General features: G+C 43.3%; 1 protein-coding gene across 2 annotated transcripts in view; it reads right to left on the bottom strand.

Moving 5' to 3' along the window:
• Positions 1-1,932: 1,932 nt before the first annotated feature.
• LOC119389466 (mucin-5AC) overlaps positions 1,933-16,156 on the bottom strand; it is a 46,992-nt gene continuing 32,768 nt past the window's right edge. For both annotated transcript variants that reach the window (XM_037656744.2, XM_037656743.2), the window contains exons 9-10: positions 13,553-14,129; positions 1,933-9,247 (exon numbers count right to left, since the gene is read on the bottom strand). In XM_037656744.2, coding sequence (XP_037512672.1) covers positions 8,904-9,247; positions 13,553-14,129 — 921 coding nt within the window. In that variant the 3' untranslated portion in view covers positions 1,933-8,903. The remainder of the gene's footprint in view (positions 9,248-13,552; positions 14,130-16,156) is intronic.

Genomic DNA, 16,156 nt, shown 5'->3' with positions numbered 1-16,156 from the left:
TAATGTAGTGCAATATTACAAGATCTCACTGCATTTTCGAAAAGAAATACACACATTGGACTCGTTCAAATGGTAAACAAAGCATTTTTTTTATATTACACAAATATGTACATGGAATGTCAACATTCATCTACACCAATGTGAGTGTATACAGCGCCATTCGCAAAAAGAAGATGAAAAAAAAAAGTCTTGTCAACCAAACGAGGCTTGCGTCCATAAATAACCTAACAATGCATGCCATCCTTTAATACTACACAAAAAAAAAGAAAGAAAAATGAAAGTCAGGCAGTAGAATAGAGAAAAATAAGTTATGCTTTTAGCCATTAAACAGAAAGAAAGTTGAGAGAAAGTTTGCACTCGTGCAACAAATGTATACATGTCACAACAAACACACACACTGGTTACTTCAAGCATGCACACACAATGCAGAAATATATCTTACAGCAGAGTTGCAATAACTTAATATTGCTCCTTTGGACATATGAAAAGAAGGTGTATGTGTTTGTATGGGATGGAGATGAGGATGACATATATTTTTTTTTTCTTTTTCAACAATGCCCCCTTCTAGGAAGGCGTGACAGTAGTCAACGAGGAGAAGCAATGTACAGACTCGCTTACTAGTTAAGGAGGGCGAGACATACTGAAAAGCTTTTTGTCCCGAAGCTGCACATTTCAAGCCTCTCGACTCAGTCTGTGAAGCCCGGACAAGTGGGGAAAAAACCAGCACAACACACCGACTGTAGCTTTTGACATCCACGCTAAGTAAACTTTCAATTCCAGTCCTCTCAAACATAAATAAGAGGCCACACGCACATCAATGCTTAGATACCCGTGAGAGGATGTTCAATAACTTTTGTCTGAGCTGACAAAATTGTCTTCGACGCATTTGGTTTCACTTCAAGTGACTGACTGCATAGCACTGTAAGTCTCTTCCACCATAACATGAAAGTTCCATTCACAAACAATTTCATTTCCACAAATGGGTCTCAGATCACAGAAACATAAACGTGTCCATGTAAAGAAAGCATTAACAGTGAGGTATGAATCAAAGATTATCACTAAGAGAATGAATGGCCAAAGTTACACAGAATGCATGTTGGCATATCCCTTAAAAAAAAAAATAGTAACAGTTCGGTGTGAAAGAAACACAAATAACAAATACGAGCTGGAAAACATTCACATTGTCTTTTTCAAGATTTCGGAGAAGAAAAAAACTGGTCAGCAGAGACTTAAATGTTGCCAGTTATTGTCCATCAAACACTATACAAAAGGTATTGAACTTAAGCGAGTTCATGAGACCACACAGTATATTACAATGCCTCGTCAGTGTTGTCGAATATGTGCATATCTGTAAGAAGCATGGGGGGAAATTCATCTCATCAACTCAAAGACAAGTATCCTTCTCCTCCTCAGTCCCTTTCACATGTCTTCTTTTCTTTTTTTTCACAGGGCAACGTCAACAGCCAACGACAAGTCTGTAAATTGCAACACAAGTTGCACATTCGCTACACAAAGCTTTGCATTACTTTTACAAATGCACACAACACAAAAAACACCGGACAGCCCTCCGTATAAAAGTGGAGGTCATTTTCACAAGCGACTCCAACTGTTCATTCCAACACAATGAGGGATCACTGCTTATAAACACCAAAAGAAGAAAAAAAGAAAAAGAGTGACAAGACAATAATGTCAAAAAGAGAGTGGTGCTTGGCCTGAATAGCAGAACCAATAAATGTATTTCTTGCAGCAAATGATCACCTCCACAAAGCTTAGTGCATGGACAGGTCTCAGAATCCCTTCGTAAGAGCTGAGCAAAAGAAGAAAAAGAAACGTGAGGAGGAGGAAGGAGGAAGCCTTAGCTCTCATGCTGTTTACAAGAAAAAAAAAATAGTACAGGAGAGCCAATGATGAGGTACAAAAAGCAAGGCAATTGTTGCAAGCAGATCCATTTCCTTGACATGCTACACAAGCAGAGGAACCAACATGTGAGGCAGTAGCAATTCATTCGTATCATAGCGCCTTCTTAGATTAAGCAGTTTGCAGCCACTGTTTCACATCCACACAAATAAATTATGCATTATCTACATACATATGTATATGTGCCAAATAAAGAACATAAGAAAAAGTCAGTGAACACACAATAAATTATACAACACATGAAAGGTGAAACCGTAGTTGAAAGCCATCGTGCACGTTGCTCTCGGAAAGCATGCTGCAGAAAGCACATAGTTCATAAAAAGAAAAAAAAAAAAACCTGCAGCACTTCGAAGCTGTCTGAATTGCTCTACGAAACCTCACGCCTCTTGTTCAGTATTGGCCGTGCACAATGAAGTAAAGAAGATGCTCTGCACGACTGTAAACGAGCAAGTGTACAAAATATTGCTGGATGCTTTCTGTCTATAAATGTCTAGCAATTGCGAGGGCAGCCCATACACATTTCAACGAAACAGTGGATCTCAATACCAATGCGTTCGTGACTTCCAAGTGCTTCAAGACAGCAGACCACCTAGAGAAACATTTCTGCTAACTTTCTTCTCCACCTAGCCTCTTTTGTTGCTGTTTCTCATCAGTCCAGTTATGAAACTGAGGAAAGAACTGTCAGATGTCGGGCATCACTGCTAAGGTAGCACGAAAAAGTCAGCATATCGTACCGTTCTGTACAAAATTCACCACTTCGCTCATCTCGCACCCTTGAGGGTGTAAGTAACAACTCAACGGCAGCTTGACATGGTATGTTGCCCCTCCGCATTCAAAACACTCAACGAAGAATGTTCCAAAACACCAAATGGACACTAATCCATTTCGTCCACTCCCCAAGTCTGATACGAGAGAAGTTGAATTCATTCACAAACATTCCCATCCTAAGTTCAATGTACATTCAATGCGCATGTATTTTTAACAGCCTTGAAGCACTGCCAGGTTTTGCAATGGCATGTAGGTAGAGATAGAAACAAGGAAATTAAAAAATTCTAAAACTAAGGCAACATGACAGAGGAAGATGTTTCTATGTGTAGACAATACACAGGCAAAGATGCCTACAGTTTCATTAAAATAGCAGAACAAAGTGCTGAAGCTGGTATGCATTTGAGACCAAAGCAACATATAACCATAGAGTAAAAAAAAAAAAAAGGCAGACATAAGAATAAAAAGCAACTGTTTGTTCCTGCGCATTCCGTTCATTTTCTTCCTCTTTTCATTCCTGCACTGCAGTGGTCTCAAAATGCTTGGCAGGTCTGCTACAATCGCCCAGTGGTTCTCTTACCAATATCCATCACGAACCTTTTGAGCCAATCATAGATATAGCAGGGACCACCTCCAGTACAGATAAACATCTCATACAAGTAAATCGAAATAATGATAAGAAGACAACATGAAAACTGGACATGCTACAACCAACCCAAGGTACATGATGCCTAACCCTGCAAGAGCTACACTTTAGGATAATCCAAACCTGGATTCAACACTGTTGCTTGCATTTGGTTTGACCTCCATAGGTGGCGAAAAATGTGGTTTTGCAGAGATGGATGCTCACGACTGCCTTGGCAGATCTTGTATCTGCTTATTTTGTCATCAATGCTGAATGTGCCTGTACAGGGTGTATTAAAAGTTCGAAGATAGCTGTAAGTCAACTACACAAAAATTTTCTGAAATTTTTTTTATTCCTTTTCTTTCCAGTCTCACCCCTCTATTTTATATGCCAACAGCCTTGTTAATCTTCTCTTTTAAACATTCTTGCATAAATTTTAGCAAATGGAGCAGCACTCAATGTTGAAAGTCATCACTACAGGGCTTTTCTTGGAAATGAAACTGATTAAGGTAGGCTGTAACATTTGCATCATCAATATATTTGCGTCGATGACCTTAATAGATAAATTAGGGGCAGGGAGTCAGTTAAGTGTTCTAATGATGAGAAGGAAGTGATGCCCTTAGCAATTAAATGAGCATAATCGGAACATAACCATGGATATTGATATGTGGGCACTATAACAGTCAGTGGCTTTCCTGGGCCCAAATAATCAGACTACAAATGAACTGCACATACACACAGGTGCAAGTTGATGCCTTTAGAGGCAGCATGTAGAAATACACTCGCAAAGTGTGCTTCCCTTCATTGAAGCATCAAAGTTGCAGTGCCATATCTAACTAGCATTATTATCCTTAATACAGTGGCATACGAATATCAAATAGAGTGGCTGAACTATTTATGAAGCTGCTATTACACGTTGAACAAGTCCATGTTTTCATCTATGCTATCCAGTTGTCACAATATCACCCACACCACTTCTGAGCTATGACATCGGAATGGGACATGTAAATGAAAGAAAGCCAGATAACGCTAATCTTCGGTTGTCTAACAAAAACGTGATGGCTCGATGACATCTCATTATTAAAATAATGCTCAAATACGTGTTGGCTGTGTCCATTCAGATGTACAACATCAAGTTGTCGTCTCTGCAATACCGTCTGTTTTATAGGTTGCCATAAGACACAAGAGAGTGCTTTGACGTCGTTGGATGAATTCAGAAAAACTGGGAATGTAATGGCATCCTTTCACACTAACTAGGTGCCAGCTACAAATGTTCATAAACAGGCCCGCAAATTTAACCTAGGGGTCAAAATGAGGATTTAAGACTGATTTTGTACTGCTTTAGCCATGCGTACAAGTATTTGCAAGTGGAGTTCATGCGTTTTTCTTTATGGAAGCTAGATCAATCAGTGAGATGTTTTACACAATTGCCTTATATAATCTCTGCACTGCATCCAGTACAGAAAACTGAAGTCTACAGCAGTGGAGTAACCAGATGGTAACTGAGCAGGCACATGACTGCACTCTCGAAATTTGTCCACAATACAATACTTAGCATAAAACAAACCCAACAACACCCACTTGCTTAGCGCTCAATTAATAGTGATTGACATGCCCCCTCGAAAAAAATATTCCTACACCAGCAAACTACAGTGCATACAATATTCTCTGCACAGACTTTGAGAGGAATTTCGATACTTCCACCAACTGATAAATTTCTCGCAGAACTTTCGTTGAGCAGTTCCTGGAGAAACTCTGAACTCCTTGGCCAATGTTGTGGGTACTTAAATTGAAGCGTGAAAAACAATGCCACAGCCACTTAGTTCGGAACATATTTAAGTAAACTACAGCTATCTCAAGCGCACTAGATATGGGGAGGACCACAACTCTCCAATCAATCACACATCAATAACTTACGCAATGTATGCATGTTTGAACCTTAACTTTCAATTAGCACTCTGCCCACACCCCGTGAAGGTGTTTGTTTCATTTGCCCAAGAGGTCTTACAACTGAGGATACTTTTGGCGCAAATCAAACGAGGACACATAAAATTAGTTGGAAGTTCGGCGCCCGTCCTCTTCTTTTGTGTTATGTGTCCTCGCTCGATTTGCGCCAAAAGTATCCTCAGTTATCAACCAGTACCAACTAGCTCAAACCAGAATTCTGCTAGGTCTTACAAAAGCAGACAGACAGATGTTGAAGGTGTCAACTAAATAATCAGTACAGAGAAGCCTAGAGGTTACGATGACTCGAGGCTATGGAGTCTGAAGAGCAATTAAGTGCAGAAGAAAAATGCTGGCCTGTGCCCAATGCGCAGCTCATTGAAGCGCCCGCTTTTGAGGCTTAGTTGTAGCAGTGCACATAGGTGTGCAGAGGGGAGGAGTTTTTTCATTGTTGCCTTAGTACCCATCACAAAATTAGAGAAAAAAGAAAAAGAAAAGAAATGCTCATTTACACAGATGGCATGATTCATTTTCAACAAAATGTGCATTTCAACTCGCACCTGTAGTAAGCAAAGAAAGCCCTATCGCTGACATAAAACATTTTCAGCTCTCTTAGTCGTCATTTCGACTGAGATATAAGAGCTTCCACATGCTGCGTGCTAAATAATAATTGTTACACTAACGAATTTGCACCTCTCTTCCCTGCCCATCAGGCGGGAGGTGTGGGGGGCATGACCCCCCTCTCCCAGTGCACATGCCTACAGCAATGCATGAGAAGTGTTCAACTTGATCTAATTCACGAACTTTGTTTTCTCCTTCACTCATACTGGTGATTTACTCTAATGTCTGCTGAAAACTAGAAAACAATGGTCACTGATATTTCCGTGACACGTCAGTGCCGTTTTCTGGCATCGAAGCAGCTGCAGTTGATTACAATGGGATTATTACGAAAGTAACTTAAACTACAACGTTTGCACTGTGACAAAACGTAAAACTCCAGTTTCATAAAAATGCACATTATGAGGAGCTCCTGCAAAACATAAAATAGCCATATCTAAGCACTTCCCAAGTTCTGTAAAACAATGCACTATTTCCTTTCCACATTTACAAAGATAAAATCCAGAGGAAAAAGAAAAAAAAGGATGTAAGTATTACAATTTGAGCTGGGAATCACACACTTTGTTCCTTTCTTATATATAAAAAAAATAATAAAAAGGAAAAGCACACGAAATCAAAAATACAAGAAATCAGTAATATTCCTCCGGGAGAAAAAACAGTGAACTACTTGAACCTTCTTCAATCTGTCAGGTACCACAAGTGCAGAAACGTCCAAACAAAACACAAAGGGGGAAAAATAAAAAGCAACGCTGAGCTTTCATTTCTCAGAAGTCAACATGTTTTAGCAGTGTCCTTGCACACACTTGCAAGTCTCGGTACAATTGCCCATTGAGAGCAAGCTTTGCATGGGGTTGCTCAAAATCACATGTCCATGCACTTATGATGTACACAAAAGCTGCGTCCGGTTTTTGCTGTCTCTGTCTACACACATAAAACGCCATCAACTCTCTTTGGACCCCAGAGGAGATCTTCACACAGGAGCGCCGCTCCCGCATCTTAAGACGCGACGAGTAATTTCCACCACACTGAACTCACCGGGTGTGAAAGCTTAAAAAATATTGATTCAGTGCCGTTTTGAGGACTCCAGTGGCGTGACAGAGCTTACAGTTTGTCGTTCTCCATTGCCAAGCCAGCAAACGGTCTCACGATCGTGCAATTAACACCGTGAGTGTGCCCCACCAAAATGTGCCCAGGCTTATGAAGCAATGTCACTCTTTCACACTTGGCGATCTAGTAAAAGTGTTTCGAAAGCACAACGTGCGAAAGCCAAGTTGGAGCATTTCAAAGGTGACTGCTCGTGAGGCCACAGTGGCCTGACTGTCTAGCTTCTGAAGCACACAAACACTGCCATTCTTTCCCCCCACCCCCTCATTCCACGCACATCCACGCTTCCCAAGCGGATAACAAAATGTAGAAAACAGAAGTCACTGAGCAGGTGCAGGGTGTCACAGGCAACATTCACAGGCAACACAGTTTCACAAGGTAAAAAAAAAAAAATGAGTACAACATCAACACAACATGAACAGTTTGTGCACAGAACATGGAAACAAAACAGCCACTTTCTTGGAAGCTTCAGCAATGGAATGAATTGTCAAAGGCAGCAGAAAACACCGGCACGTTTTTTTTGTAAGAGCGAGGAAGACATTTGAAGTTCCAGGATGTTCAGGATGCCAAACTCACCGCACTATGGGAAGCTCCTTCGTCAATGTGTTCACCAAAATGATAGAATGGAGCACAAGGACAGCTACGAAGAGCAACAACAAGGCTTCTGTCACCCCACAAACAGACCAATGACTGCAAAAGCACACTGACTGTAGAGAGGGAGGATGATAATTAAGTTAGTGCAGCTGACTTTGTGCAAGAAAGCCGTTAATTTCTTGCATCTCTTGTTTGGGAACAAGGCTGATTGCAAAGCTATGCCAAGAACTTGTCTGTGTGCCAGTTAGGATAGTTCAGTCAATGAAATGGCAGGTGCAGAATATGCAGATTAGTTGCATGCTCAGGCGCACAAGTGAAAGTCCTTTGAAATAAATCAGTGCTTAACTCCGAGATTGTTAATGAACACCAAGAAAAAAGATACAGAAGGTGGTGAGGGCAGCTATGACAGACTTTAATTCATAGGGCAGCTTGGAGATGGGAAAAAGAAAAAAAATCAGGGCTGAAATGTAATATCGTCCGTCATCAGATACAGAATGAATGATGATGACTCCCTAAATAAGCACAGCAACTCGCACATCCATGCCATGTGCAGTATAAGTGGCACAGCAAACCAACATGCTGCTGCTGAGCAGAGAAAAATAATAAACCTTGCCAAAGATCTTTTCCTTTCTTGTCAAGCATATCATCTACTGAAAAATGCGTCACTGATAAATGAAATGAACTTAACGGGAGAGAACAGCTGCTCGAAACAAGCAAGAATACAGAGAAAAAAAAAAAACACAGTGCCTTTCTTGCAGCGCTTCACAACATCAGGTTCATCACTGTTGCAGCCGTGTGAAATCTTTACATATGCCTTCCACGGACCACAAGCAGCCAGTAAGCACTGTCAACACAGGAGGAGAACACAATGGCAAGATGTGTTTTTGCTCTCGCTTTCTTGCATCCGTGACACATCGAGCTCTCCAGTCTGGAATTGAACACCTACCACACCTAACAGGGTTGAAGTGCAACAGACCCTCGCAGGCCTGCGATATTTAGGAAACGGAAGAAGCTGACCGAAAGGAAGAAAACAACCGTGACCGGGGGAATACGTGAGCAACAAAGAAGCTACTCAAGTTTTTCTGTTGCCGTTTACACATGCATTGTTGGTGAATAGGTTCTCTACAGTAACAATGAAGAGGGAGGTGAGAGACTCTGCCAGAGCTCTGTGCCGCAGCTTTAAGCACGGTGCAAGATATTCTTTGGGCAGGCAACACAAGGAGAGGCGGTGGGGTGCTCGTAAGAAGGCAACACGAGTGGAAACGAAAAAGGAGCAGGGAACAAAACTGCACTCCACCACTGCAGAAAGTCATCGCCAAACAGGAGGAAGGGGGTGTCACTGGGCCGTGCCAACGCTAGACGAGGTCGCCGGTTGGGCCACCACATTGGGAAGGCTGACCACGACGAGGGGCTTGACGACTGCAGTGGCGCCAGCGTGATGGTGGTGGTGGTGGTGGTGTGCGTTGCCCCCGGCTGTGGCTGCCGCCGCCGCTGCTAAGGGACCGAGACCCGGTGAGAGGAACTGCTGACTCAGCAATGTGGGCAGGTGCCCCACGACTGAGATGGGTGCCATGAGTGGAATCTGTCCCGTGGGCGCAGTGGCGGCAGCCACGTGGGTCACGTGGGCTGCTAGTTGGGAGAGTGCTGGACTGCTACCCCGCACTGGTTTCAAGGTGCCCACTGCATTTCCAGGAAAAGTTTAAAAAATAATAAAACAAACAGATTAGTACCAACACGGTGATTATGTAATGTAACATTATATAATTTGGAAAATTAAATATCATAGCACATGAATATGTGCTACGTGTGCACGTGGATATGACATAGAATAAATGGCTGCTCAATATGTTCTGTGTACAAATAAACACATGTGCCAATGGTTAAATGTTGGTCCTGTCTGAACATTTGAAAGAATATTACGGTATCTGAATTCATTTAAAAATTAATGTAAAATTTTTGTAAATATTGAAGTGTACGAAATGAATGGATAGATGTATTCTACCATATGTGACCAACCTAAATGGTAATTTCACTGCAGCATGGGGCCGCTATGCCGTGAAACAGTCTTTTCAGGGGAAATCAGTACTGCCATGAAGGCAAACTTCAAGGTTAAGTTTCTCAGTTAATTATTTCTTGAAGGTTAAATGCGTGTTATGTGGGCTCATACGAGCTAAGTATGGCAAATTATAAAAGGTAATGTATTTCACCACTTACACCATGCACCCTACTACCATTCAAATCCTGCCACCATGTAAATTCACTTCAAACTAAAAGAGTGCTATTGTCATGTGCTAGGGCAAGAACAGAACAGTCAGAGACATTAATGTCAGACACGAACGAACGGCTTGGGCTCCTTTTTCCGACTCGCCTTTTCCGACTGGCCACGGTTTGTTGGCTCAAAACACCAGGTGGCATTATTCACACAATCCTTCTTTATTAAAATTTGTTTTGTAGGTTACATCACGACTACTACGTTCCAGTTGAAGAGACTGCAAATAATGTCCCCTTTACCTTTTTGGCATCACTGTCTGCTGCTTTCATTAGGCTGTGTCTAACAAAGAAAATGAGCCCTCGATCCATTCCCCTTCTTTTGTGCCATGTGTGCCGGTACAGACTGACAGTACTCTTGGTTTCTTGGAACAAATACTGAATCAGCATAGCTTCCAAGTGCTGCAGTTTTCATTTGATCTAACCGAAAAGGAAAAAAAACCAGGCAAATCAGTAGGATTCCACACTTTACTGCATATTTTGCTTTATTCTATAGCATCAAATAAAAGTTTTATGTTTTCTTTTCTCGAGGGTAAAACAGACTGCCGGCCTCTTTTTTTTTCTAGGACACTTTAAATTGTGCATGCTTGGAATACATAGCTCTCACTTCATTTGTATAGAAGAATTGTCAGCATGTAGTTTTATTTATTTACTCATTAATTTATTGTGTCTTTAGTGTATATGTTATGCACATTTATTCTTATGCATTTTTTTTATAGTGTAGTCTACATGCATGAAAGTATGATCTGTGACACTAAAATAAAAGAGCAGTTAAACTTTGACATACCAAAGTCAGTAAGACTGGCACTTTATTGCATTATATCAAACCTTTGTTATATTAAAATCCAACCTTTTAAGCAGAGCATAGTTGCTAACTTATTCATTTTATTCTTTTTCTCTTTGTGATTTTTTTATATTTGTGCCACTGGGGACACAAGAAAATCCAAATTAAAAGGCTGCCTGGAGGATGAAAAACAGCAAAATCCCAAGCAAGCCCCGCCCCCCAGACCCCTTTCGCAAAGTGGAGGAGGGCAGTTTCCCAGATCAGCATGAATCAAATTCAAGATGACAACAGCATAGTTTTCCCAGCAGAAAATAACGGAGCGCATGTGGACTTCGTCAGAAGTGTTCTCACTCTCGTTCATGGCATGGCACATTACGACTGCTCACTAACACAAGAAACACAATGGCAACTCTATCAGACTACGGCAAGCATGGCATGGAACACCCGTTCAAAGAAAAAAAGAAAAGAATGTGCTCAAGGTGATGATGTGCACTGAAGTATGGATGTAGCTTCTTGACCCCTTGTCACACACCCCCTTCCCCTTGTGTAGCTTTGAGCATGCTCGCTGGGACGAAGGGAGAGAGAAAGCACTTAAAGCGTGCGACAAATCCCAAACCCCTGTAACTCCACTTGTACTTCACAGATATAAAAAACATTTGTGCCAGTTGATTCACTAGGCAATAAATAAACTCTTATAGTGAGGCCATTTGATGATTTCTTGGGAAAGTGATGCAGCGCCTTAACAAAAAAATTCTGGAGCCCTTCTCCTATCGGGGAAGTGGGGGCACGCCTGACCGACTGCTTTTCCTTCGCATTGCGCAATGCTCCCTCCTAACATAAGAGTTGAGAGTTTTATTATAGGTAGCAGCTGTCCCCGGAACACTGTTTTCGAGCTGAATTGGCATGACGTCTTTCATGTTCTTTCCAGCGTTCGTCAGCCCCCAGAATGGCCCAACAAAAGGACCATCACGTGATCATGGAAACGCGGGTTAGAAAGTCAATTTTCTCAAAGTCAGAATTTTCCTGAAATGTGTAGTTCCTGATAATGACCTTATGCGTTGTCCAGCAGATAGCTTTTAGTCCGCCAACACGAAATATTTACATATTTTGAACCCGGGGTACGTATTCAAACCCCAGCCCCGGGAAAAAAAATAAATTTGTCTTATTTATTATTTTTTGGGGACGCGCCAGATGTGGGCGAGGAGGAATTTTTTAGAAAACCACTATCACCAGCTTCACAGGTCAGTCAATACAAGCTTTGCTTAAAAAGAAAGCATTGTAACTTTCACGATCGTAAGGAAGGAGGTGCTGCCAAGATCAGTCTTTCAGCCATCAAGGATGAGTAGCGTGACATGTGAAATCAAAAACAAACAAAAAATACAACACTACCAGCAGCTTAACCTCTTCAAATGGATTTTGCATCTCCAAACATGTTAACGATGCAACAAAGGAAAGCATAAGAGAGTGAAGGATTATTCAAAATGTGGCACATAAGGTTACAGGCTGTCAAAGGTGAGAAGTTCAATTTATTAACACGAATTCGCTAATTTATCCTCAGTTAGGGGAGTGCAAATATTCAATACAGTAGACTCTCAGTAAACGGAAATCTCTTAAACGGAACTGCTGCTTAAATGGAACAACTGCCTCTAATATGGTTGGTTTCATACTTGAATTCTGCACTCCTGTTCATCTCTCAGTAAACAGAACTCCTGTTAAACCAACACATTTTCCTGGTCCCTTCAGGTTCTGTTTAACGAGAGTCTACAGTAGTTTGAATAAGAATAGTATAGCCCTGATAACATGTTTATTCATTCATGTCTACCATTTATTCTACCTCAGCTAACAATATACAGTAGAACCCCGCTGTTACGTTCCTCACTGCTGCGTTTTCCCGGCTGTTACCTCGTTTTCCGCCGGTCCCGGCATAGCTCCCATAGGATACAATGTATTGGGAACCCCGCTGTTACGTCGTAACTGTCGGACCGTTCCCGTATGATACGTCGCGAAGTGCGCTCGGAGCCGACCGAGTGACTGCCAAAGAGAGCGGCCATGGTGCATTTTCACGCAGCTTGGCCTCGTTTGACCATAATATTGGCCGCATGAGGGGCGCAAGCAACAGAATCTTTCAATTGATGCAAACAAAAGCATGGCCTTCGAGATTCAAATTGCAAAGATGGCGTCTATGACGTAACTGCTCGCGAAAGCAAGGCCTTCGAGATTGGTATTTACTATTGACAAAAGCATAGTCTTTGAGATTTGTATTGCACAAACATGGCGTGTATGACGTAATTGCTTGCGAAAGCAAGGCCTTCGAGATTGGCATTCACTTCTGCCATCACGTTGGCGTAGACTCATCATCATCGTTATTTGTCAGAGAATGGGAAGAGTTCGAGCTGGTTGGAGCTCGCATGGTCGTGCGTGCGGTTCGCGGTCGGACTCGCCGCGCCGGTCGTGATTGCGTGTGCTTAGTTCTTTCATGCCTACAGCTGTTGGTGTTAAAAAATCACACGTTGATTACATTTCTGTGGATGAGGCCGTCCTAAGCTCCGCGTTTCTATCTATCGACTAGATCGCGGCTGAGCGCGCCAATTTTCGTGCTGCTCGTAAGAATTGAAATAAAATTCTGTACCACTAAATATTTTGCCGTTTTTCCTGTTTTTCGGCTCTTACGTTTCCCGTCTCTTACGTTTATTTCCTACAGTCCCTTCAAAAACGTATCAGCGGGGTTCTACTGTAGAGAACAGGAAGCGACAACATACACCTTTATTTTCTTAGCTCAAAATAAAAAAAAATGACATAACAAGTTTGAGATATTGCTGTGGTGAAGCAAATGAAGGCGGTGCAAACATATCTAGAAGGTATCTTCAACACTATCACTATAGAAACACCACAGTGAACCGGTGCAGCAGTGTCAGTGCACCAGTTGAACTCACCCGTAGAATTGGACAGCACTGTTGCACCAGTAACGCGAGGTGTCAGGATTTGGGGCAGGCCTCGTCGGACAGTGGGTGTTGTCACTACAGTGGCTGTAGGTGGCCCAGCCACAGCCACAACAGGCTGGGGATTTGAACCGACAGTCGCCACTGTTGCCGCCACTCCGCCTTGTGGGCCGCCAAGAAATAGAGACTTCGCTGCCGTCACCAAAGTGACGGGTGTGGGGCCCGTCGCGGGTGCTGGACGACCGACGCCAGATGGCGCCACAGTGGTTGCCACACGCACCAGTGACTTGCCTGCTGTTGGCTGCGTTGCTGCCGTAGAAGCTGCCACGGCCAGAGCCACGAGCGGACCGCCACCCACACCCGGAGAGGAAACTGCACCGGGAGCAGATGCACCTGCTGTGTGTCCACTAGTGGCTGTAGCCACACCTATCACTTTCACTGTGCCACTGGGGCTGGCCACCACTTGCACTGTGCCTGCTGGGATGCCCGGCCCCATGGCAGGACTTCCGCTGACAGAGGTAGGACTTGCCGAAACGAGGCCTAGACTTGCTGGTGTGGTCACCACCTGTGACTGCAAATAAAGACACCAAAAATACAGCTCAGACCACTTATAACGTAACCGCTTACAGTGCATTACTGGCTATTGGCCGTCAGATCAAGCGGAGTCGCCGCCTAGCGGCTTCTGGCTGAACCGCGCCTAGTGTGGATTGCTCCGTGCGTCGTCTGCTAGCCCCGTTGTGTTTGCATGTGCGCGCACGTCATGCAGATCCTCAAAAGGCGGTTTGTTCCGTTGCGTTAGTGCAACTTTAACCGCTCGTATGTATGCCTAATACGATGCAAAGAACCATTTGGCCTTGATCGGCTGTATATGTACTGTAAGAAGAGCAGAGTGCACTTGTCGAGAGTGCTGTGTGTGGTCGTTGTACCCTCCGTTCACGAGAGTCATATCAGTGTAGGTGCCGCTCTGTGGTTCAAGCGCATTGCAAAGTGCACTTGGCATTGTTCTAAAGATGAGAAGTATTAAATCTCATGTGAATATAGCCTTTTAGCGGCGCAGTGATAAAAAAAGGCTCGCATGTACTTCAGCGTTTTGGTTAGGTGTTGTTTATACGTTACGCGACGAGTTTTAGTTGTGTTCGGTCCTGGTCTCACTAGAGAAATATTTCTGTTAAGTCACGCCTGACACTTCGGTACTTAAATTGTTGTCCCCTAAAAAGAATAGAAAATGCAATGACACCGAAATTGCAAGATAGAGTTGCCTTGCGCAATTTTAACTTGTGGCGAAATTTACACAAAACACTCGTGTACTTAGATTAAGGTGCGCGTTAAAGAGCGCTGATGGTCAAAATTAATCCAAACGGCATAGTTTACATTTATGTCCTAGTAATTTCACGCGAAGCCACATATTTTTTTCTTTACATTATCTTGAGCGTTTGTGTTGCATTGTTTAACTGACAGAAGGCAGCGGACATTATTCGTATGAAAAAGCGTACTTTGGTCCCGTGAAATAACCGGACCTTTGTTCCATTACTGTCGTGCAAGTAATCAATCGAAGATATTTCCGTGCTGTACAGTTACCTTTGTGTACTGTTACTGGAATAAAAACAAACATGTGCGTGTTAAACATCTCCGTAGTGCTAAAGCACTGTCAGCCACATAGCTTTCCTCAGTAAACCTATAAACTGTCCTACGTTTCATGGAGAACTGAATAAGAAATGCGAATGAATGTTCGAGCACGCACTGCACAAAGTGCTATTTCAACTCATCGTGCAGGAATACGTGCTTTCTTTTTGTTGAGGAGCACCCAAATGAACAAAAAGTAAATAGTTAATTCAGTCACGCGATACAGCAGTGCGTAGTAGGTGGAACACAAGCTAAACATGTACAAATAAAACAACAAGAAAACGTCACCCATTGCGAAAACGCCGACTGTCACAGAAGGCGAGCAACCCGTTCGTTGGCAGAATGCGCTTCTCTCACAAGTAATTGTAACGTTCGGCGCGCTTCGTGCATTAATTCGGGAATGAAAAGCGCACATATTACCACAAAGGTACAGTCAACGCATTTTGTTTGCCGGAAATCGAGTCACATCGCTCACAACGAAGCGCTGTTGTGCACGTTTGTATACGCGCCGACAACTGCCTATCCACACTAGCACGGCGACGGTGCTGCCACCTGTAGCCCGACCTCGCGGCGAATAATGCATTTTTTTCTGACTCCCATTTACCCCCCCATAGAACTCCATGTATACGCATACCGCTTATTGTGCAGTCCCCCAAGATGAAAGACCAGTTATAATGCGGCTGCCGGAACGTTCTCAGAGATGCGAGGGAGCGAGCGTGCTTCTCAGTGGAGATGCGCCGGAGGGGCGGAGAGGGGCGACGGCGTTACAAAGGAGGAGGGAATGCGGAAGAACGAACGAGTGGGGGGGGGGGGGGGGGAGAAAAAAAAGGATGGCGGTGGGAGGCAGCAGCCCGGCGCAGGTGCGTGGTGTGAAGAGGGGGAGCGTTTGCGTGGCCGAAGGAGAAGCCTTTGCCCCGTTTACTTCGGCCGCTGGACATGCGTGCTCCGCTACGTACGGCTGCCCGCGTCCGCATG

The sequence above is a fragment of the Rhipicephalus sanguineus genome, chromosome 4 (genome assembly GCF_013339695.2).
Source record: "Rhipicephalus sanguineus isolate Rsan-2018 chromosome 4, BIME_Rsan_1.4, whole genome shotgun sequence".
Taxonomy (NCBI): Eukaryota; Metazoa; Arthropoda; class Arachnida; order Ixodida; family Ixodidae; genus Rhipicephalus; species Rhipicephalus sanguineus.
Note: the sequence above shows the minus strand (reverse complement) of the source record. Positions and strands in the feature narration are given on the sequence as shown.